This window comes from Stigmatopora argus, chromosome 10 (genome assembly GCF_051989625.1).
Source record: "Stigmatopora argus isolate UIUO_Sarg chromosome 10, RoL_Sarg_1.0, whole genome shotgun sequence".
In the NCBI taxonomy this organism is placed as follows: Eukaryota; Metazoa; Chordata; class Actinopteri; order Syngnathiformes; family Syngnathidae; genus Stigmatopora; species Stigmatopora argus.
Window position 1 is genome coordinate 13311765 of NC_135396.1, and position 22144 is coordinate 13333908.

At 37.6% G+C, this 22144-nt stretch overlaps 2 protein-coding genes across 9 annotated transcripts in view; both read right to left on the reverse strand.

The window, feature by feature from the left end:
- Positions 1 to 1811: 1811 nt before the first annotated feature.
- blmh (bleomycin hydrolase) lies at positions 1812 to 14630 on the reverse strand. The gene is made up of 12 exons (XM_077612215.1): positions 14482 to 14630; positions 12647 to 12844; positions 10988 to 11097; positions 10729 to 10870; positions 10549 to 10637; positions 10371 to 10463; positions 8061 to 8216; positions 7818 to 7976; positions 7680 to 7747; positions 6199 to 6316; positions 5096 to 5162; positions 1812 to 2462 (listed from the first exon to the last, which is right to left on the reverse strand). Exons 1-12 carry the CDS (start codon positions 14489 to 14491, stop codon positions 2314 to 2316), a joined length of 1359 nt encoding a protein of 452 aa, XP_077468341.1. The 5' UTR covers positions 14492 to 14630; the 3' UTR covers positions 1812 to 2313.
- A 366-nt stretch (positions 14631 to 14996) lies between these two features.
- rap1gap2a (RAP1 GTPase activating protein 2a) overlaps positions 14997 to 22144 on the reverse strand; it is a 63493-nt gene continuing 56345 nt past the window's right edge. For all 8 annotated transcript variants that reach the window (XM_077611159.1, XM_077611160.1, XM_077611158.1 and 5 more), the window contains 4 exons: positions 21566 to 21686; positions 19990 to 20092; positions 19832 to 19905; positions 14997 to 18471 (listed from right to left, as the gene is read on the reverse strand). In XM_077611159.1, the coding sequence (XP_077467285.1) occupies positions 18463 to 18471; positions 19832 to 19905; positions 19990 to 20092; positions 21566 to 21686 (307 nt within the window). In that variant the 3' untranslated portion in view covers positions 14997 to 18462. The remainder of the gene's footprint in view (positions 18472 to 19831; positions 19906 to 19989; positions 20093 to 21565; positions 21687 to 22144) is intronic.

Consider the following 22144-nt stretch of genomic DNA (forward strand, 5'->3'; position numbering starts at 1 on the left):
TTGTGTCTATATTTCTTTTGTCTGCTTGTTTTTTTCCGTGTTATGGCCCTCCATGTTTCTGTCATAAAGTTCAGCATCATCCACAAATAATGTCAGACTATACACATTTCAATGTATAGACTCAATTGTTCAATGTAAATCTATAACTACCCGAAAGCTACAGGGTCACATGCTTTCATTTTGAAGGAGTGCATACATAGTGAGTGTGCTCCTATTGAATCAATCTCTGTATATATCATATAATATTTTTAGCTGTTTATTTAAGTTGAATGTCACTAACACAACTTCTCACTTTGGCTTGAAGGACAAAGTGAATCAAGTAGAAGTTGTAATAATTTCAAGATGAATGTGGTTAGGGTTAGGGTATATTAATTTAAAATCAAGTCTACGTATCATAGTACTTTGTTTGATGATAACATGAGCTGACAATGGAATGGATGGAGCAAGTGTTGATTCATAATGACAATCCACTGAGATTTGCACATACGTAAATGAACACTGATTCATAGTATTGTTAAAATTAAACTAATTTTAAGTTCTTAGATTTAATTAGAGCAAGGGTGTCAGACTCGGGTTGGTCCGCTTTAACGTCAACTTGATTTCACGTGGGCCGGACCATTTTAGATATATTATTTAGATTTTTTTTAAATAAATGGATTAAAAGAACTGGATTAAAATCCCTGAATATTCAGTTTTTTATAGATCTAAAATAATGTTTATTTTAGCTTTTTTAAATATATTTTTTGATTTTACAAAATGATTTTTGAACTAAAAACACAGAAGAAATTGATTAAAAAATTAAAATTATTGATATAAAAGGGGGAAAATCAGGAAATTTAATATATATCTATACTCTTCATTTTAATTGTATCCTAAAACAGAAAGTCGGCACTCATGATTTACTTTCCCGGGCCACACAAAATGATGCGGCGGGCCAGATTTGGCCCCCGGGCCGCCACTTTGACACAGGTGAATTAGAGTGAAAAGTGACAGCAGTTCATTTATTTTCCATGCGTCTTTTTCTCTTGGGGTCACAGGGTTGTTGGAGCCTATTCCAGCTAACTACGAGTGGCAGGCATTGGAACGCCCTGAATTGGTTGCCACAATAAGATAGACGTGAGATCTATTTGACATGAATGTGGTTCGAAAAACCAAATTAGTTTGTCACCCCTGCTCTATACAGAGGGACTTAACGATGCCCATCCTCTATCTACACTGCTCTTTGTATTTATAATTTGGTTATGGCCAGGGAAAAAAAAACACTAATAGAAAAGGTATCGGCTGCTGTAGATTGGAAGACAAAATTGATCTATACGTAAATGATATCCTTTGTTATTTAAGTGCAAACAAAAAACAACTTTGAACAGTTTCTCCTTTTTCATTAGAATATTTTCTCAACATTTGCACTTTGGAATCCGGCAGCTCGAAACCCAGTCTTACCTATTGCTACACATCGAATACTGTATCTAGGCATCAACACCTCAGCAAAATCTACTGTACTAATCTGAATTATATCACGCCTGGAAAGAAACAACAAATTTCTGGGCCAGATCGATAGTCAAGTATGTTATGGTAAAGTAAACTATTTTTTTTGTAATCGATCAATCGCCATGGCCAAGTTTTATCAAAACATATATAAACAATCCAACATTAAATTTGCCTGCGCACCCTCCAGAAGAAACAACATGAAGAGGGACTTAAAGCACCATTTTTCTATTTAGCAAAACCATTAAAATACCTCATGGAATGTTTGACTCAGTTGTAAAGCGCAGATGGACTGTACTGACAGCAAACAATACTCCTAGTCAATGTCATTGCACCGGTTTTAATGTATCATTGATGCTTTAGTGGGGAAGACAGTGTGAGGGCAAGGTGGTGTACTTACGACTGGATGTTCTGCAGTTAGGGTACTTTAGCTGGGATGCCTTCTCTGGATACAGGAGGACTAACGTGGGTCTCTTTAGAAATGTAACGTAACCGAGTTGCATATCATGGGACTTCTAACAATGACACAGGTGATAATTGGACATTATTTTCGTGATTTTTACATGTAAACACAACCATATTCCCAGATACACAAGGGTTTGCATGCATTTAATCTGGGGCTTTATTAATTTATTGTTAATTGAATTAATTTTTTTTAATTGATTTTTTTAAAAACCTTCCTTTCTTCCAAATATTATAAAGTGAGCTCAATAGGTTATAGTTCACATGGTAAAAAAATGTGAAATCATCTTGGTTAAAGAAAATAAAAAAATTAAAGTAGCTCATAAAAGCAAAGGAGGACAAGATTAAAAACATGGGTGTCCACACTTAGGCCAGTGATCCCATGGGGTCCCAGGCAGGAAGTATAAAAGGCTCTTGATTCATTACTTCCAGAACATCATTGGAGAGGTATTTCTTATCCACCACCACCTCATACACATACTCTGAGAACCAGTCATCTGTCATGATGAGGTAACCTAAAAGAAATAAAAAAAAAAACAAGCATACAAAAATGACACCTGTTAATTTATCAGTTGCATTTCTTTTCTTGCAGTGCTAGCCCTCTAAATTGAAATACATTGCACATCTATTGCTGACAATGGCACTGACTCTCAGATAAAATTGATTTGATGTCGATGTGTATATGTTGTTAGTGATAGCCAATGAGTTAAATCCCTTTAGGGGTCAAGGGGGCAATCTCGGACAAAGAACTGGAAAAAGAGTCAAATTAAATAAACTGCACAAGGAGCCCACAGACTTTTTTGTGACATTAGAAAAAAAATACCAATTTGAAAAACAAAACCAATTCAGGAAGAATTGATTCATTTTCTGCACCGCATATCCTCACAAGGGCCACAGGGTACTCGGACGTTTCGTCGAAGGACGTTTGGTCCCCGGACGTTTGGTCGACCGGACGTTTGGTCGACCGGACGTTTGGTAGAACGGACGTTTGGTAGAACGGACGTTTGGTCGCCGGGTTGCTACTGTTGAAACCAGCTCTCAAAATTATAATCATGAGAGAGAGTTTAATATCTAAATATCTAATATCAAAATATCAACAGTAAACTCTGTCATGATTTGACAGCGACCAAACGTCCGTTCTACCAAATGTCCGGTCGACCAAACGTCCGGGGACCAAACGTCCGGGGACCAAACGTCTTTCGACGAAATGTCCGGTCATGGGGCCACAGGGGTGCTGGAGCCTATGCCAGCCAATTATGGGCAGGGGACACCTTGAGTTTGTGGCCAGCCAATTGCAGGGCACAGAAAGAGGTCAATGAATCCTACGTTTCTAAATTCTAGAGCTTGATAGAGAGGTGTTGGCCTGATCAAGGATCCCTGATGCAGCATTCCAGCAGCATTAGTGAGTGCAAGACAATGGCGATTCAAAACAATCTATCAAAGTTGTGTTTTGTAGTGTCCTTCCAAGTACGCAACTCATAGTTGACATAGTTGCTTTAGTTGTCTTCGACGTGAACCCGCATGCTGGGTGGCATTGTGCTGGATGTCATTACTTGATATGAGGAAAGGCCAACTGTGTATACACACACAGGCAGACCAAAGGAGAGGCTGTGGAAGCCATCGTGCTACCATAAAACTAAGAACTTGAATAATTGTATGAGGTTCCAACATGTTGCAATTACTCTGCCTATCATACTGCAAAAACTACTTCAACGTACCAAATTCAGGCGAAAGAACCAATGCACCATCGAGTGGTGCCATATGGCATATTTTATTGAAATAGCTAAACCATACAACTGATGAATTATAAAAGAAACACTTGGCAATTACCTCTTGTATTTTCATACCAATGTACCTGGTAATGTTCGCACCGACATTCCCAATACTAAATGATTGTAGGTTTCTTTGTGACAGAGATAGAGTTGGGACAGATAGTGTATGGTTGCCATGTATGCTGTGCTTATATTGGAAATGGTGGCATTTGTTCTCTACAGCAGTTAGTGATAATATTCATCGTCTCCACTCTATTCTCAAAAAATTCTACACTTGTTCCAAAATGCATTTTTGGTTTCTGTAAATTTAAACAGACGTCTTGTGTTTACAAAGATGTCATTATTTTGCTCTATTCTCAATTCTTTTGAGATACAGTTAAGTGAGGGCAATTCGAGTCTGTTGCATAAAATGCAGCCCCAACCCCACCAGTAATCTATAACACGGAGTAAAGAACACAGCTAAAGCTAGGGTCCCATCTAATTGAAATTTATTATGAAAACAACTCTTTGTTGAGGTTTGCTCCAAAAATATGCAAAAGTGTAATTAGTTGCAGATGTGAAACTATGAATATGGAAAACACAAGGTTAAATTTCTCCTGTGAGACTCTGAAGGCTTAAAAGGATGATTAAAAGGCCTTAAGGTGGATGTCAACCACATACACTCACTGCATAGCCTTAACATCTTATATATTCTTTGACTTTCTTCCAGACATTAGTCTGCCTTTGATTTCACACTCCCTCAATGTATACTATCTGTAAAATGTGGCCAGTACTGTACCATCTTTTTGTCTTTTTCATGCATGTTTTGAACCCAAACTTCCATATATTCGCTTGCCCCTTTAGCCTTTGTTAAACTTCACTCAAAAGTGCTTTCATCGATATACTATTTGGACTGCAGAAAGAATGGCTGGAGTGTCTTTCTTCATCTTCCAATGTTTATGAAAGTCACTGGTTTGTGGAATCAGACAAATAATGTCAGTGTCTTTCTCCTCCTTGATCTACCGCTACACTGTATATGTATCTTGCCTGATGATGCATGAACTGAAATGCTCTTCGATACATTTCTAGTAGAATGCTGACCCAATAGACAAAAAGGATGACAGTCACAAAAAGAGTTCTTGTGAGCATCTTTCTTACAAAGACTCCTTTAAAAATAATTTGAATAATTGCTGAAGTTTTTGGTGACCTTTTCAGCAGAGGCTTCTAGTTTTAAAGTTGGGTATCATTCAATTTGCAGTGCATATGTATGACCAAACATTCTGTTTTGCATTTACATGCAAACAGAATCCCACAGCTAAGTCTGGAAAAACCCTTGGATGCTCACAGCAGGCCAACCTTGAACATGACCGTCACTTTGTGGCTGCCCAAATTGTTACCTTTGTTTCCACGGTCATCTCCCCAGGAGTTCTCCACTCTCCACTTTTCAAAGCCCTCTTTTCCATCCTGAGCGGATCAGAAAAAGCGATTACAGACAAGTTTGAGATTAGAATGCAGAAGTAAGAAAGTGTTTTGACATCTGCTGGTCAGTTGAATGCAAAATATATACCGCATTGGCCCAAATATAAGACGATGTTTTTTGCATTGAAATAAGACTGAAAAAGTGTCGGTCGTCTTAAAATCGGGGTCTAGACATTGTACCCATTCACGACATTAGATGGCGCCAGATACCTTTAAAATGAATGCTGAACACTGATGGTTAATTGAATTGTTATTATACAAGTATAATTAAATTTAAAGCTTCACTATGAAATTCACACATAAATAATAAATAAATAAGTAATAAATAAAAAAGTACTCAACATAATAAATAATCAACATAATATATAAGCAATCAAATTAGATAGGTAGTCAACATAATAAATAATCAACATATATAAGCAATCAAATTAGATACGTAGTCAACATGAATAAGTAGTCAACATGAATAAGTGGTCTCATAAATAAGAAGTCAGGTACAAAAAGTGACTAAAGTGGTTAGCAGCCTATGGAGTTTTACTGCAAGTACAAGATGAGACATTAGTCTAGATTAGGTCCTCCTAGGTGCAGAACTCGAGTAAATGCAGTTATTGCAATTTTTTTATTCATTTCTTTAAACACCATAGATTGGTTAATTTACATTTTTAAAAACCAGAAGCCATTCATTTACAAATGTGATTGCACTTTAGTTTACATATTTAAATGTTCAGATATCAAGATGTGAGACAGTTTTTGCACGTTATAAATGAGGCAAAATAACATGCTTTTTCTCTCGAATATATTGTTAGAATCATTTGTTTCAGATGTACCGTCATTATTTTGTGTATAAAAATTGAATGTGGTGTTCAAAAAGTCTTTTTTCAAACTTGAGTTTTGAAAAGGAGGGCATCGTCTTATAATTGGGGTCGTCTTATATTTGGGCCAAAACGGTATAGATCTAAAAAAGAGGAATGTCTCCAGACCAGGCACCTTCACCCTCATCAATGCATTTTTGGATGCCTACCTTATCCGTCACAGCAGTAAGGATCATAGCATGGGTCATGAGAGAGTCTCCACATACTAGACGCTCTGCCTTAGTGAGGTTCCGCACTGAAATGCCAAACACCAGCTCGTAGTTGAAGCTGCATATTCACAAACATAATTTTGAAATTACATCAAGGGATGCTCATCTTGACTAATAATATCTAAACCTAAAGACAGAATACAAATTTTCAATTTTTTGCTTATGTCATTAAAGCATTCTGTTTAATACCCTTTTTTTTAGGTTAAAAAAAGAGTACCAATAGCGAAACCACATTTTAAGTTTTGGCTGAAATATTTTGCCCAACCAATTTCCAGAGTGTCACAAATTATAAATCCTTTTAAGCAATGGCTATGGCTACATGCAATCAATACTGTCCTCCTTCACCATTTTGCGGCTTCAATATTTGCAGCTTCAGTATATCATGGTATTTTATATTAAGTATCCAAATAAAAAATGGTCATAAAAAGTTCAACGGAAACGTGCAGGCAGAACAGAGTGGACCGCCACTTAACTCAAAGAAGAAAAATGGCCCTGTAGAAGAGGCAAGCATCAGGCGTCAGCTTTATGCGAAAATAGAGAACTCTCTGGGCGAACAAAACGGCCGGACATTGGATTTCCTCCCACGAGCACCGCATTGCGCGCATCAATAGAAAATGAGTAGGTCCTGAATATAAAAACTAACTTGTTTGCGTACCACATTGTAGTTTTGGTTTCCTTCGGAGGGCCATTATGTCCACAAACTAGAGCTGCCATGATTAATAAACTTATTGACAATTAATTACACAAGTATCAAATTAATCAATAACTATTTTGATATTAGAATGGTTTAGACATTGTTGAACTAAAAAATGTCCCAATTTTTATCTTTCTTAGTAGCAAATAATCCTTTATTTTTCCTTATAATTAAAATACTTAAAAAGACGAGGAATTGTAAATGTTCTGTAAGAATGGATTTCTATGCTGGGGTCATCAGTCTACTTACAGAAGACCACTGTATACTTATTGTTCGAGACATGTGGATAATTTATTTGGTTATTAAAAAGTAAAAATATAGAAATGTATGATTTTATTTCATTTTATTCTCTTTTTAGGGGGAGGGCAAACCATGGAAAAGTCTAATTGAGTATGTTATTCATTCATTAATTTTCTGTACCTACGCTTATCCTCGCGGAGGTGCTGAAGCCTATCCCAACTGACTTCAGGCACCAGGCGGGCATACCCTGAAATAGTGGCCAGCCAATCGCACGGCAAAAGGAGACGAACAACCATTCACACTGACACTCATACCTAGGAGCAATTTAGAGTATTCAACCAGCATCCAGCTCCATGCATGCTTTTGGGTTGTGGGAGGAAACCGGTATACCGGGAGACAACCCACGCAAGCCCGGGGAGAACATACAAACTCCACACAGTGAGGACTGACCTGGGATCGATATAGTACATATCAAGAAAAAACTCACACATTCAAGTCGCTAATGCCCAGCTTGCCGTGGAAATGTTTTTCAACGTCACAGCCAAACCATACAGCCTGAAAAGAAACAGGAGCCATGCTTAAAACAAGAAAATTACTGTACACTTGATGACTCTTTTCAACTTACTTCTCCCTCCTTGATTGAATCTGCTGCAGCCTTTTTCAGAAGCTGGATGGGCTGATTGTTGTAAAGTGTCTTACGGCCTTCAACCATATTACCGAGGTACTCCACACTGTACAGTTTCTCGAAAGTGTTTTGGGGTCGAGGGTCATTCACAAGGCATATCTGATATCAACAAAGCAGTATGAACACACCCCGATAGATAGTATTGCAAAAACAAAATGGTATCCCCATTATAATCCAACATACTTTGTCCTCCATGTTGTAAAGGGGTTTTACATGCACTTTGTAAAACTCTTGGGGTGTGATAGGTCCCACACGATGGAAGTTCTTATCCTTATCCCTGTACTCCCAACAGATGGTCTCAGGTGGGCTGCCAAGACAAACGCTAACCACCCGGAACACCTGCCAACCCAAAATCAAACCATCAATTAAGCAGCAATGTCACATTTTTGAATGGTGGAAAATAAGTTGCCTATGTGTTTGCAGTAGAAGGATGCTTTCAAATCTTTTTTGGATCATATTTCAATCACGTTGATACAAAATATCTTCAAAATGGGGTTATGAACCAGCAAATACTTGATGTCCATTAAAGATACTAATCCCACCCAGTTTATCTTAATTTTCCTTTTAACAATCCCTACAGTCATTCTCTCATTATCCTATTTGACCACCTAATCTTTCTTCATATGTGTCTTCCTGTTTAAAAAAAAAAAATTGTGCACAAAAAAAGGATTACTTGAACACAGCTGTCTCTTAATCTGGCTTTTTCAACCTCCTGTGAGGAATATGCACTCACTTGGAACTCTCATGTCAAGAAATTAGGAAATGTTATGATGATTTAGAGATATTGTGATGTGGTCATGCTAGAACACCCCCAAATAGGTTATTGGGGCAATTAGTTCATCAGAGTTTCAGATAGGTGTGTATCCCATCCCAGGTAAAAAGACTCATCATTTTGAGCTTGAATGTCGGCTTGGGTTGTCTGAGTGTGAAATAATTTTGGGTTGATGGAATTAAAACTTTGCAAGCAAATATTTATGAAAAAAAAAACTGAAATCAGGAAGGGGGGAAAATTCTTTTGTCACGGAAAAGTTCACAGCATGTTTATTATTTGTGTATCACACTGCCGCAATGTTAACTAAATAATCAAAATACACAAAATGCTGCTATATTGCATGTATTTGAACTAAAACTGTGATTTCCAACTCATTCTTTTAACATGAGCAAATCCTCCATTGCATCTGGCCTTGAGTGAAAAGTTTCATAAAATAAACCACTTCCAGGTGGACAAACACTGACTACAATCAGGCTAACCTCACCAGACAAGCACCACTGTTTCTGCAACTTTTGCTTTTTATACAAGGTGTGTGTGTGCTTGTTTGAACAAGGAACAAGCCAGCAGTGGATCACAACAACAAAGGCATCAACAAAGGCTGCTTAACAGGACAGTGTGCTGTGAACAACTCTCAATGGGAGCCTGATTGACTGACTGCTCCTACATATAAAAACAGACTTACTACATGAAAAAGGTTTAAGCAATTTCCAGACCTTTTTCTTTTTTACCTCAAACAATTGGTACACATCTGAGTAACAAAATACATCAAGCTGGAAGCACTAGTTTTTGTGAACACAGCTGAGCAACACCAATGGCAGACTCTAATGCGGCATCGAAAATCAATGTATACAATACATCAGACTTTTTGGAGACGATGTGTTCGTATTTTCAAAATGACTTCTGACAGCCCACCCTAAGTATTTTCAGAATTGACTTCTGACTGCCAACCACACTACTCTGAGTGAACTATTATCTAACTGCCCCCTCTACTGGCTGATATGAAAAATGCTGTGATGAGAATAAAATAGGGCTGCTGTATTCAAGGAATTTTATTGGCATACCCTCACACTAGTCATTCTCTATCATACCATATCGAAAAAGGAAGAGACAAAAATAGAAGTAGGCAGCATCTTCAATAATAAAGGCAAAAAACAGGAACTAAAACACGCCCAAAAGACCACAGTGAATTAATCCTGTCGTCTAATTTGTATCTTGATGCTGTATGTAACAACTCTGAAATGGGACGGATTATCTCATAAAGAGAAACGTTCACTAACACAGATTTAGAAAGAAATGTGAACAATATCTGGGAAACATTGCCTGTAAATTTTTAGATTAGGGCTGTCCAATCTCTTCCACAAAGGGCCACAGTGAGTGCAGATTTTCATCCCAACCAATCAAGCAAACACATTATCAACAAGCTGGTGCCTTAAAAGTATAATCAGTTGAATTAAATTGAATGATTTTATTGTCATTATACAAGTATAATTAGATTTAAAGCATTCACCGCATAGTGCAGAAATAAGTATATAACTAGTCCAATAAATAAATAAGTAGTCGCGGTCAGGTGCTGCTTGTAATACGGAACGTCATAGGTACAACTCTCTGCGCTCGATCGGCCTTTCCAGTCTATTTTAGTCTCCTGCTTTAGAGTTTAGGTCATGAAAAATGGGAATGATGAACAAAAGTGTTTTGTTCATAATTTTGTATCGAGTTTATACCTCCTCTATCATGGTGTTGATGGTGTCGGAGATTTCCGATTGAGGTACATCATTGTCCACCAAACTCCTCAGTTTGAAGCAGTATTCTCTTAGCTGTTAGGTGTAAATACACAAAATTAAGAGGTTTCAAAAGAATTTCAGGAATAATTGATTGTTCTTCAACTGAAGAAATGCAAACCTTATGATTGAGAAGGCCATTCATTTTGCGGGAGTCCTCTGAGCTGTTTGCCTCTGGGAAGCATTTCTTTGGTATTACACCATACTTTTCTGGATAGAGAACAAAATAATATCAAGTTAATACAAGTTACAATTGCTCCAATATAATTATGTAAAATAATTCTTTGACAATACAACTAACCAATGAGATTGACCAACATATCCCACTGTCCTCCATCGTTGGCTGGATTGGAGAGAAGGAATTGTAGCAGCCGCCCATCCATTGGCTGTTTCTTCTGTGCGGTCTCGACAAAGGCATGGAGAAAGTAGTACGACCGCTCAATCTGTCCAAGTAAATAGGAGTGTGTTAGCATTATCTATATAAAAAAAAGCTTACCGAGAAAGTGAACTATCTTTTGATAATGTTGAGAAAATAGACATGCATGTCTTAAAAATCTCACCTTATCCCAGAAAAAGAGGTAGGTCTGACTAAACTCAAATTCCTCTATGTTAAACTTCTTCATGAAGGGAAGTCGCATGACATTGAGACATGAAAAGATCCAGCATCTGCCTAGTTATGAGAGAAATATACAGTCATGTTAATTTGGGTATGATCTTAAAATAAAATCCAATAACACAACTTCATAATTTACAATAAATGAATTGCAGTGAAAATGTAGTCATGTTGATGTACACAGATTTGAAATTTTTTGGATTTGATCTTAGAAAAATGTTTCTCTGGGTGTGTGTCTGTGGGGGGTGCGTTTGTAGGGAAGGTGGGTTGTTTGGGGGCTGATTTATAGACCCTCATATGGAGGTGTATATATAGGCTACTGAGTAAAGTGGAAACTAATCTCTGGCATTGCAAAAATCTGAAAGACTAAAATATGCAAACACCAGTTATTGAAAAAAAAAGCTAATGTCAGTTATGTGTCAAATTTAGGAGGGCTAAGTACATATTTTTGTGTCATTCTACACTTGTAAGTTGAAAATTGTGATGAATAAAGTGTATTGAGTTTTAGCATTCCTTTGGCTCCACATCCTGACGAACATGCTTCACACTAAGAGTATGCGATTTATTGGGTTTCAAGTTTTCTGGTAGATGGTTATCTTTTAAAACACTCATAATAATGAAAACAATGTAGCAAAGTTAAATCAAACATTCACAAACATTTATAAAGCTTTAAGCTCTAAGTTGGATCCAAAACCATTATAGTTGATTCGTTCATTTATTTATTTTCAACACCACTTATCTTTGTTGTGACCACGGGGTGCTGGAGCCTGTACATTTTTCATCACTATCAGTATAGTCTATTCTGTTGAGATATTTCTTATTTAGAATATTTTACTTTCTATAGATTCATATGTTACTTATATCTGTTGGTATGCTGGTGATATACCGTATGATAAATCATTGTTTGCCCTTTAGGACAAAAAGGTATTGTTTTTTGGTGAACTTTATTTTATTTTACCGAGAGTCAGTTCAAGAAACATTTGATAAGCAAACTAATCTAGTGGATCTTTCAACACGGATTATTTGGTGGATGACTTCACCAAGATAAAATTAATTCAATTGTTACCATCTGCAACATTGAGGGATTTTTTTGATATGAGGTGATCTCTGATTTTCGAATTAAACAAAAAATATGATCTATACTTACCAAATTTCATGAATAGAAAGAAATGGAAAAGAAAAACAACAATTCCTAAAATGTTCTCTAGAAAGTAGTAAGAAAGGAAAAATAAAATATTTTTTTTTTTCTAAAGGCTTTTATATTAAAATGAATAAGTGGCTTTAACAGCATGATATGGAAAGGTGTCATTTCTGGAGATTCTTTCTGAATAAAGACACTTAGATCTAACTATTGTATTTTAACCAAGAACATCATAATAAAAAAAGAAGAAAAAAAAGAATCAAGAAGTTACACCTATCTAGAATTGGAGCCTGTTTTGTTCACTTTTTTGTTATTAAATATTCATAGTAATTATTCCAAGGTACTTTGCCTTGGCCTCTGCTGGAATTATGCCCATCAAAGATATCTGACAAGGATTACTGAATTTTTATTCCTTTTTGTGAATAGTAAGAAGTAATTCAGATGAGAATGTAATTGAATAAGTACCTGAATTTTTTTGGTTAGTGACAGGCTTTCCCTCTGTGGGGATAGCATGCTCAAAAACATGCATCGTATCCTGGACAGTCTTCCGGTGTAGGCAAACCTCCAATGGGTCGGTGCATGTTGACACATTCTGGGCTAACAGGTAGCGGGGTTCTGCTTGAAGGTTCTTTAGAAAGGTGGCAACCTTTTCCCGACTTAGACCTGGAGAGTGGCAACAGAAGATAGAGTCCATGAGTGACATACTAAAAAGAGACATTAAAGAACATGCTATTTTCTGGAGGGAATTAACATGGCAGGCAGCAATACTATAAGAGCGTACATTTCTTAATATTTCAAAAATATTTACTGACCATTTATCAAACTTTTAATTTCCTATTCAATGTTAAAATAAATTTTGCAGACACTTATGATGTGAAGATTCATTAAAAAAATGAAAGACAGATTTGGCAAGGGGCGGCCCGGCGGAGCGAGTGGTTAGCGCGTTGGCCTCACAGTCAGGGGACCTGGGTTCAAATCCAGGACGGAGCACCTGTGTAGAGTTTGCATGTTCTCTCTGGGCCTGGGTGGGTTTTCTCCAGGTACTCCGGTGTCCTCCCAAATTCCAAAGACATACATGGTAGGCTGATTGGACACTCTAGATTCCTTCTAGGTATGAGTGTGAGCGTGAATGGTTGTTTGTCTCCCTGTGCCCTGCGATCGGCTGGGTGTCCCCTGCCTCTGGCCCGGAGACAGCTGGGATTGGCTCCAGCACCCCCCGCAACCCTTTATGACAGGGGTAGGGAACCTATGGCTCGGGAGCCATATGTGGCTCTTTCCATGGGTGCATATGGCTCTCCACTAACCTGTGAGGTAAAATAGGTAAATCACTGGTGAGAAAGCTGAGTCCCGAACGCACTAATAGAGCGTCACTGTGGGGTTGACACTACCTCTACCACCACTTTAATCATAATTTTGTTTTTTATTACTCTTCTGCATGCATGATAGCATAACAATGTTGTCAAGAGAATTTGGAGACTTTTTGTACTTCAAAAGTGGTGAAATGACCAAAAAATAAATCACACATTTTCATGTATTTTTACTTTTCAATTCTGAGAATGGTTCTCAAAAAATAACATTAGAAAATAGGAATTGTTTATGGCTCTCTCTGTCAAAAAGGTTCCCGACCCCTGCTTTATGAGGATAAAGCGGTTCAGAAAATGAGATGAGACATCCCCAAAACCGGGACAAGCATCAAGCATTATGTATTCATTGAATGGTATGGAGATAAAAACCTAAACACTAGGATAGGATTTTGCAAGAAGAATCTTCACCCGTTGGGAGAAAACCAGTGTACTCCAGCTCAGTAAGAGTAAATCCACATGAACTAGCTGAGTGGAAAAACCGGAGCAATCTTCTTAAACTAATTGAGCAAAATCACGATGGGTTTACTGGGACAGTGGGACTAACTGAGCGATTAAAAAAATGTTTTCACACATTAGCAGCGTCTCGCACGTTTGAGATGCATGTTCACACAGAATGATTTCGTCCATCCGTGGCACACACATTGGACAGCTCCTAGCATCTACAAAACGCCACTAGAAAGAATTAACGCTACTTTCAACAGTCCTTGTCTTCGAATGTTTCCAACTAAAGAAGGGCTTTTTTTATGAGTACATAGCTGCGAAACCATCCGGGACAAAGCCGCTGTGTTTAATCAACAAGCTAGCTTGAAGAATGCTAACGTAGCCCATTAGCTTCCCTAGTTGTCACGTTGCAGCTGTCAAGCAGACAGCCAATCAACTTAAAAATAATAATAATACAAAATACACGGAAGCATGATTAATAGGCAGTACACCTACCAACTTCCATATCTTCTTTGACTTGAACAAACGTTGTGTATGAATGGTAAATGACATAAAATACAACAAATGCCGGTGTTCTTAGTTGACGTCAGACAACCACGGTGCGTCAACGTCAACGAGTGGGCGGAGCATTCTCTTTTGCTCACTCAATAGTACAGTGCATGTTTTGCAAGTGGGCGGAAACATTTAATATAGATCCTATAAACCCAAATTAAAATTAAAATTTATGGATTGTGCAAAATCAAAGACTGCACTTAACAGCCTGATAACTGTGAATGACAGAAAAAAAGAATAACTACATAAAATAAATCTTTAAAATTGACTTTTCCTGTTCGTGGTAGGATTCCATTGGTGTGTCCGAGCCGTCTGTCAATCACATACGTGTCAAACTTTGGCCACTTGCCCCCCTTATTAATGTTTGGTCATTTTTTTAAATAATATATGTATGAATGTTTATTACATTGTGCTGTGTCTTAACATCTTTTGGAAAGGAAAGAATCCAAATACAAAACTGACACAAAATACAACATTTTATTTGTCGAATAAATTTCCTGTTGCACAGTAACGAAATATACATTTACATATTTATTAGCTTTCAAATTCATACATTTATTCTCATGATTTCATTTGCATGTGTACCTTTTTTGCAATGCTAAAAAAAATGCATCATTTAATAAATTACGTACAATGACAGAGAAAAGTTCCAGGGCAATTAGGCTGCTGTAAATTAAATAACAATACTATTTTTCTAACATTATATTTGTCGAGGCTTTCTTTTCTTTAGCTAATAATTCAGAACATCCCTTCCAACTCTTACACCTAAATAAATGTTATTTCGAGAGTTAATTCAGTCAAAAGAACATTTTTCTTTTTAAAACAGCCATCCAATGGTTTAGCGATTTGAATCAGTCTTTTTTCCTCTCTCCCTTTTGACTCATTGATTCCCCCTTTGCAGCATTTTAGTCTTGCCTTGTAAGCAATGTAAGCAACTACCTTTACACTACACATCTTTTGAGAGCCTTCACAAATAAAGCAAAAATACAACAACAACAACAAATAATAACTTTGATTTCAATTCAGTGTGTGTTTGCCAAAACAGGTTTAGCGATTCGGCCTTTTTCATGTCATGTGAGGAACATATATATCATACACATACACAGGTACAGTGCATGAGCCACAATGGAAGGCATTCTACTTTTTTCTTTGTTTAATATAGTGGAGAACAGCCTTTTGGAGAAAAAAAAAGAAGTGTTAAAACTCTTTAAACCTATGTATATTTTCTCATAGCTAGAAAATAAGATATTGGGGAACTGTCCATGCAGTATCAAGTACTGCAAATCATTTTTGGCAAAAGTATGTGAAATCAGGAATTCTAACTCCTGAAAAATAAAGAAAGGTTATTATTTGGGTCGAATAAATCCCAGCAGCATTTATAGTCCAGCAGCAAGCAAGTGAAAAAAAAGACAAACAACAATTTCATACACACTGCAAACTCAAAACCTACACAGATTTCTACACATTAGACTTAACTCACAACTGTAGATGAGTATTAATTTTATAAGAATCACTTGCCAGACATTTTTAAGTAGGGGTGTACAAACTTCTTGTCACCGAGGGGGGCTTTCAGAAAAATGGAAGCAATGACCCACTTGAAATCTTCCCACCTACATACATAAGTACAGTGGTACCTCGACCTACGATCAGCTCTACCTACGACATGCTCGAGGTACGATGAAAATTTCGATCGAATAATTTGCCCTAGATACGATCAAAATTCTGAGATGCGACCAAGCAAGGTGGCCATGACATGAGAAGCTGTTTATCATTGTAGCGCACTGTCTTTTTTGCTGCATCTCTTTCGTGTATAATAGATTTCTACGAGCACTGAACGATTTATTCAGACAAGTTTCTCCTATGCATCGACCAGGAAACGCACAACGCGCATGTGTGGGCAAAAAGAGGGCTTTCTGGGTAATGAAGTATACTCCTGCACACAACACCGATAGGCAATGGCACCCTTTCTCAGAATAAAACGTCATTATCCACAATCAATACATGGGTAGGTTGTTATTCCTTCCTTAGCCTGTTAGCTTCCACGATCGCTCATTCAAGACTACTTCTCGTTGGCAAGTGGTCGTGCGTTATCCTTGTGAGGACATTTGTGTGCACCATTTTCGGAATATTTTGAAGGGAATACAACAGCAAACACCCCATCGATAGCGAATGTGAGGGTGGAGGCGTGGCAAACAGCTAACCCGCCCAGAACGAAGGTAAAAAAAAAAAAAATATATAGAATTCAGTTTTGTGTAATGTTACATTAAAAGTATGTGTGAGTGTGTCTGTATATATTAATCCAAGTTAATTTAAATTAGTTTGTTCCGTTACGAGTGCGTTGTCGTGGAAAGTCCCCCTGAAACCCCAACCTGCCCCCTCTGTGCGTCTCTCTCTCTCGTCGGCGAAATCCGCCCAATTTTAGTTCTATTAAACACATTTTATTACTATTAAACCACTAGTTATGTGTTACTTTGTTAATAGATGGCGAATTAGAAGAAATAAAACATTTTTTCCATTCCAATATCCTGTTTTTGGTGTTTTTTCAGAGGGTTGGAACAAATTAATTTGTTTTTAGTTCATTTCAATGGGAAACGTTCGCTCGAGTTACGAAAAGCTCAACATACGATCTCAGTCCCGGAACGGATTAAGATCGTATGTCGAGGTACCACTGTACATACATATTTGACCAAGTTGTTGGATGTTACTCTCAACCATCATAGTGGTTCACATTTGTGAGAGCAATTTCTTTATTTTCATAAACTAAAAATGCTATATTTGTTCCATTCTGTGTGTATTTTAAACATGCCATTCTTAAGTCTTATTTTGTTTAATTTTTCTTTGCATGTTTGTATTCCAAGTATTAACCACCCGTTTAACCTTTACAGTTATAACATCTTTTTGAAAAATAAGATTAAGTTAGTAGAGGTCACCGCAAAAATCAAGACATATTGTCTTTGTGTTCAAACATTGCATTTTAATTTTATGTATTTTCCTTCTATAAAATAATAATTAATCTTGATAATGGACCGCTAGATAGATTGAAATTGCCATCTAGTGTTGAATCTGAAGTGCAACAGAATATAGGCTGACCTTTAGCTTCATGTATATGCTGTTCAATGACATTGTAATATAATTTGCTGGGAGCCAATAAAAACAGGGCCGCAGGCAGCAGCAGTTTGGACACCCCTGATTTAGAAATGTGTGGAAAGACTTAAGCTCCTAACTGGCCAGCAGCTAACAAGCTATAAAGTAAATACCTTAAAAACTCACATATTACTATTACGCCAAGGTACAGTGTTAAGCTAACATAGACTGTAATTGGATTAAAAAAAAATACTTTAGACAGGGTCTAAATCAGGCATGGGCAAACCGGTCCTGGAGGGCCGGTGTGGGTGCAGGTTTTTGTTCCAACCGATATAGCACAGACAGTTTAACCAATGAGATTCCTGCAGAAAACAAGAAGCACCTGACTGCAATCCACTGATTGCACTTGTAGGACACCGGATTGGTGAAAAGGTGTCCTCTCAATGGGTTGAAATGAAAACCCGCACCCACTGCGGCCCTTTGTGGAATAGTTTGCCCACCCCTGGTCTAAATTGTCCGACCAATCGGAGTTTTACAACCTGGCGAGGGTTTGTTTGTTAATTGTTATATGAACAATCTACCAAGTAAATGCACCGAACATCGGTAAAATATTGACTACTTTCGGTCTGCTAAAAGACTGTCAATAATAACCCAAAAAGAGTTTTGCTCTGTACACTACAAGTATTTCCAGACATTTTGGGGATACGGTAGATTTCTTAGCCTCGCTGGATCGATCATTCATAGCTTCACGAAGTGGTTCTACAATGCTTTGGTTTTGAAATTGTTGTATTTTGAAAGTGCCTTCAGCCTGTATGGACCTTCTCAAGTCTGGTCATTGAGTTACTCCGACTGAAAGAGAGAAGTGGAGAAAAATTTCCATTATGAAAGAGGAATAATTTACACAATTTTATCACAAAATTATTCAACTTCTTTATAATCTAAATAAAACCTATTAAGAAACAATTTTGAAATAATTTAACGTATCGGGTGAGGGCCCAATTAAATCTTTGCTTTCCGCTGAATTCTCACTTCTTGTCACTGTTCAAGCAATCAATGATTGTAGCAGCTCTCTGGAAAATGATGAGGTAAATCAAACAGCAGAATATGGTATTGGTCAACCAATAAAAAAGAGGTATTAACAGCCAGGGGCTAGCACCTGTTTATGAGTATCATGTTCTACATTGAGTATTTGGGATCTTGCTCCAGAGGGGAATGAGACTGTCATTGAGGATCATAGCTGATGTTTTTGGTCATCCTCTTATATCTGTAAGTATATATTTGGTTGTCACCACTACTGTTGTCTTCGGCTCCAGACTACTGAGGAACTGTGCAGATAAGCTTGGAAGAGTGACTCTGCATATTCTCTACCTCGGTCACAGTCTGCAGAAGTTAAAAAAGTTGCTCCAGGGAAACGAGTCCGCATATGGAGCGCTATCTTTGCTCAAGAAGAATTGAATCAATTGTTTGGTGAATCTGATGATGATCAATCAGACTTTGAAAAATGGTAAATATTATGATGATGAATTAGACTTTAGGGATTTAAAATTGTAAATTCCATTTGAGAAATGTGTTCATATTGGTAGGAGTTTGTTTTACCAGGTTTCCGTACCAGATTGTGGTGATTATGTGTTCAGTATTTGCCAGTGACCAGTACTGGTGCAACCCATGGTGTTCGCTGAGAAAAACTTTTTACAAAAATTATACACATTTTTAGTCACAAATTATGGGTGCGCGTTATACAGGGGTGCGCACTATACTCGAATAAATACGGTAGGTATCCATACGCCAGGGGTGCTCAAACGTTTTTGCTCAAATATCTACTTTTCAAGGAGCCAACTTTGCGTGATCTATACTTTTTTTCCTGGCCCCTGACAGAGCTCACTAGTTATGTATCCTGATGAATATATATACCTGATGCCAGCAGGACCCGACATAGAGTAGGCAGGTAGTAAGGTCGTGCTTGAACTCGCGATAGCGCTGTTTCCAAGCTCAGGTCCCACAGAATTTTATTACAAATCCAATCCGTAGATCAAATCTTACTGTCATGAGATCTTTACCAATAGTACCTTAGCGATCGACTAGTAGCTCGCGATCGACGTATTGAGCACCCCTGCCAGATGCAGTACTTCTATCCATCTTCACAGTAGTTAATAATGCAGTGTATCTTATTCTCACAAATGTTTTGGAAGAAAGAAAATAAAAGACTAACATTTGAAGACGAATGGCTCATTTTGTCAAATTTGAATTTTAAGTTGGACCTTGGTGATGTCTTATTTTTCCCATCTAAAACACAGAGACAGGGGAATATGAATTAACAACTCATGTTAAAGAGGTACAAATCAGATATACTTCTAGTCCAGAGATTACCTGTGGCACTGCGACACATGATGATGGGAGTTCCAGACACTGGGCTGTCGATGCTGATCAAAGGACTAAATACAGAGGATGATGCTATGGATGGATGGATGGCCTAAGTGACAAAATATATGTATTATTAGTAAGCTGAGGATATTTAAAACAAGCAGATGTCTACATTAGATATACAGTGGTACCTCGACCTACGATCAGCTCTACCTACGAGATGCTCGAGATACGATGAAAATTTCGATCGAATAATCCGCCCTAGATACGATCAAAATTTCGAGATGCGACCAAGCCAGGTGGCCATGGCACTGTCTTGCCGCATCTTTTTCGTTTTTAAAATATATCTACGAGCACGGGGCGGAGCTTTGCATTTCCCCCCCCGGTTTTTTTCCCACGTTGGTCAATGCATACTACACATTTACAAACAAAGTAAACAACAATGATCGGCAGAGTTTTGCAAAGAAAAGGCGACCGTTGACAATCAACATTAAGTGCGAAATAATTGAAAAATATGAGAGTGGTGTTCGTGTCACCGAGCTTGCTCGGCAATACGTCAACCATATCCACCATACTTAAGCAGAAGGACGCAATTAAGGAGAAGAGGCCTTCCAAAGGACTAACTATAATTTCCCACCGGCGCAGTGACATTCATGACGAGATGGAGAGCCTTCTTTTATTGTGGATAAAAGATAGTTCCAATTCGGAAGCCGCTGTGGAAATTAATCAAGACATTTGCCTTGATTATCACCCAGGAAAGTAACAACGAAGTGGCAAGAGTTTTTGTATTTTGTAAAAAAGAGGCCACCTGACAAGCTGGCAAGTGGTCTCGCTTTATCGTATTGTGATGACATTTGTGCGCGTCATTTTCGAAATATTTTGAAGGGAAGGCAAAAACAAACAACTCTTGATGCGTTCGTTTTGAAGACTCTGGCTGAATGTGCGGGTGGAGTCAACCCGTTATAAAGGTAAAAAAGATTAAAACAAAATTAGAATTCAGTTTTGTGTAAAGTTACATTAAATGTATGTTTGATTGTGTCTGTATATATTAATCCAAGTTAATTAAAATTTGTTTGTTCCGTTACGAGTGCGTTATCGTGGAAAGATAACCCCCCTCTCTTTCTGTCCCTCTGTGTAACCTCCGCGAAATCCACCAATTTTAGTTATATTAAACACATTTTAGTACTATTAAACCACTCGTTATTTATTACTTTGTAAATATATGGCGAATTAGAACAAATAAAAATGTTTTTCCAATCCAATATCCAGTTTTTTGTGTTTTTTCAGAGAGTTGGAACGAATTAATTTGTTTTTAGTTCATTTCAATGGGAAACGTTCGCTCGAGTTACAACAAGCTGGACATACGAACTCAGTCCCGGAACGGATTAGGATAGTATGTGGAGGTACCACTGTACCTTGAAGCTATAAATTCCCCAAAATTCTGCAGCAAAGTTTTATTTGCTCCCTACCAGAAAACTATGCATGGTTTTCCACTGTGGAACTTTGACAAATTGCCACAGGAATAACCTTTAGTAAAACTATGAAAAAGTGTATTGCAGTTGAGGGACATTGCTGTACTCACTGTCTCTATGTCTTCCAAAGCTTCTGGATCTCCTGTAATGCTGCTGAAGCTGCTGGTGCTTGATGAAGACCGAGAGATGTTTTGTCTGCTGCCTGTGCTGTCCTTCATCTTAATGAAAGCTCTGCGAAAGGTTTGTTAAGTAATAGATAAGTTAAAGAGTGAGAGGCAGGTACCCTCTGAGCTTATCCACAGAAGACATGTTTCAAAGTCAATTTTGACAATATGGTAACCAAAAATACTGTGATATCAAAGTTAAAGCTCTATGCCATACTATTGAGATAAAAAAATGATAACAAACAACTTAATAGCTGTGGTAAAGGGAATTCCATTGCATGATTAACCAATATTGATCCATATAGGCGCACTGCATGCTTTTGAGAAAATTGAAGTCTTTCAGTAGCACCTTATAGTGTGGAAAATACAGTAATTAACCTCCTATGACCTGGCATCCACACGTGTGGACAACACATTTTTGGCTGTCAAAGAGTACAATGTTAAATTCTGGACTACAAGGGCCTGGTGTCCACTTATGATGTGGACATCATTTTTCTCAGAAACTACATCATGTAAAAAGATATT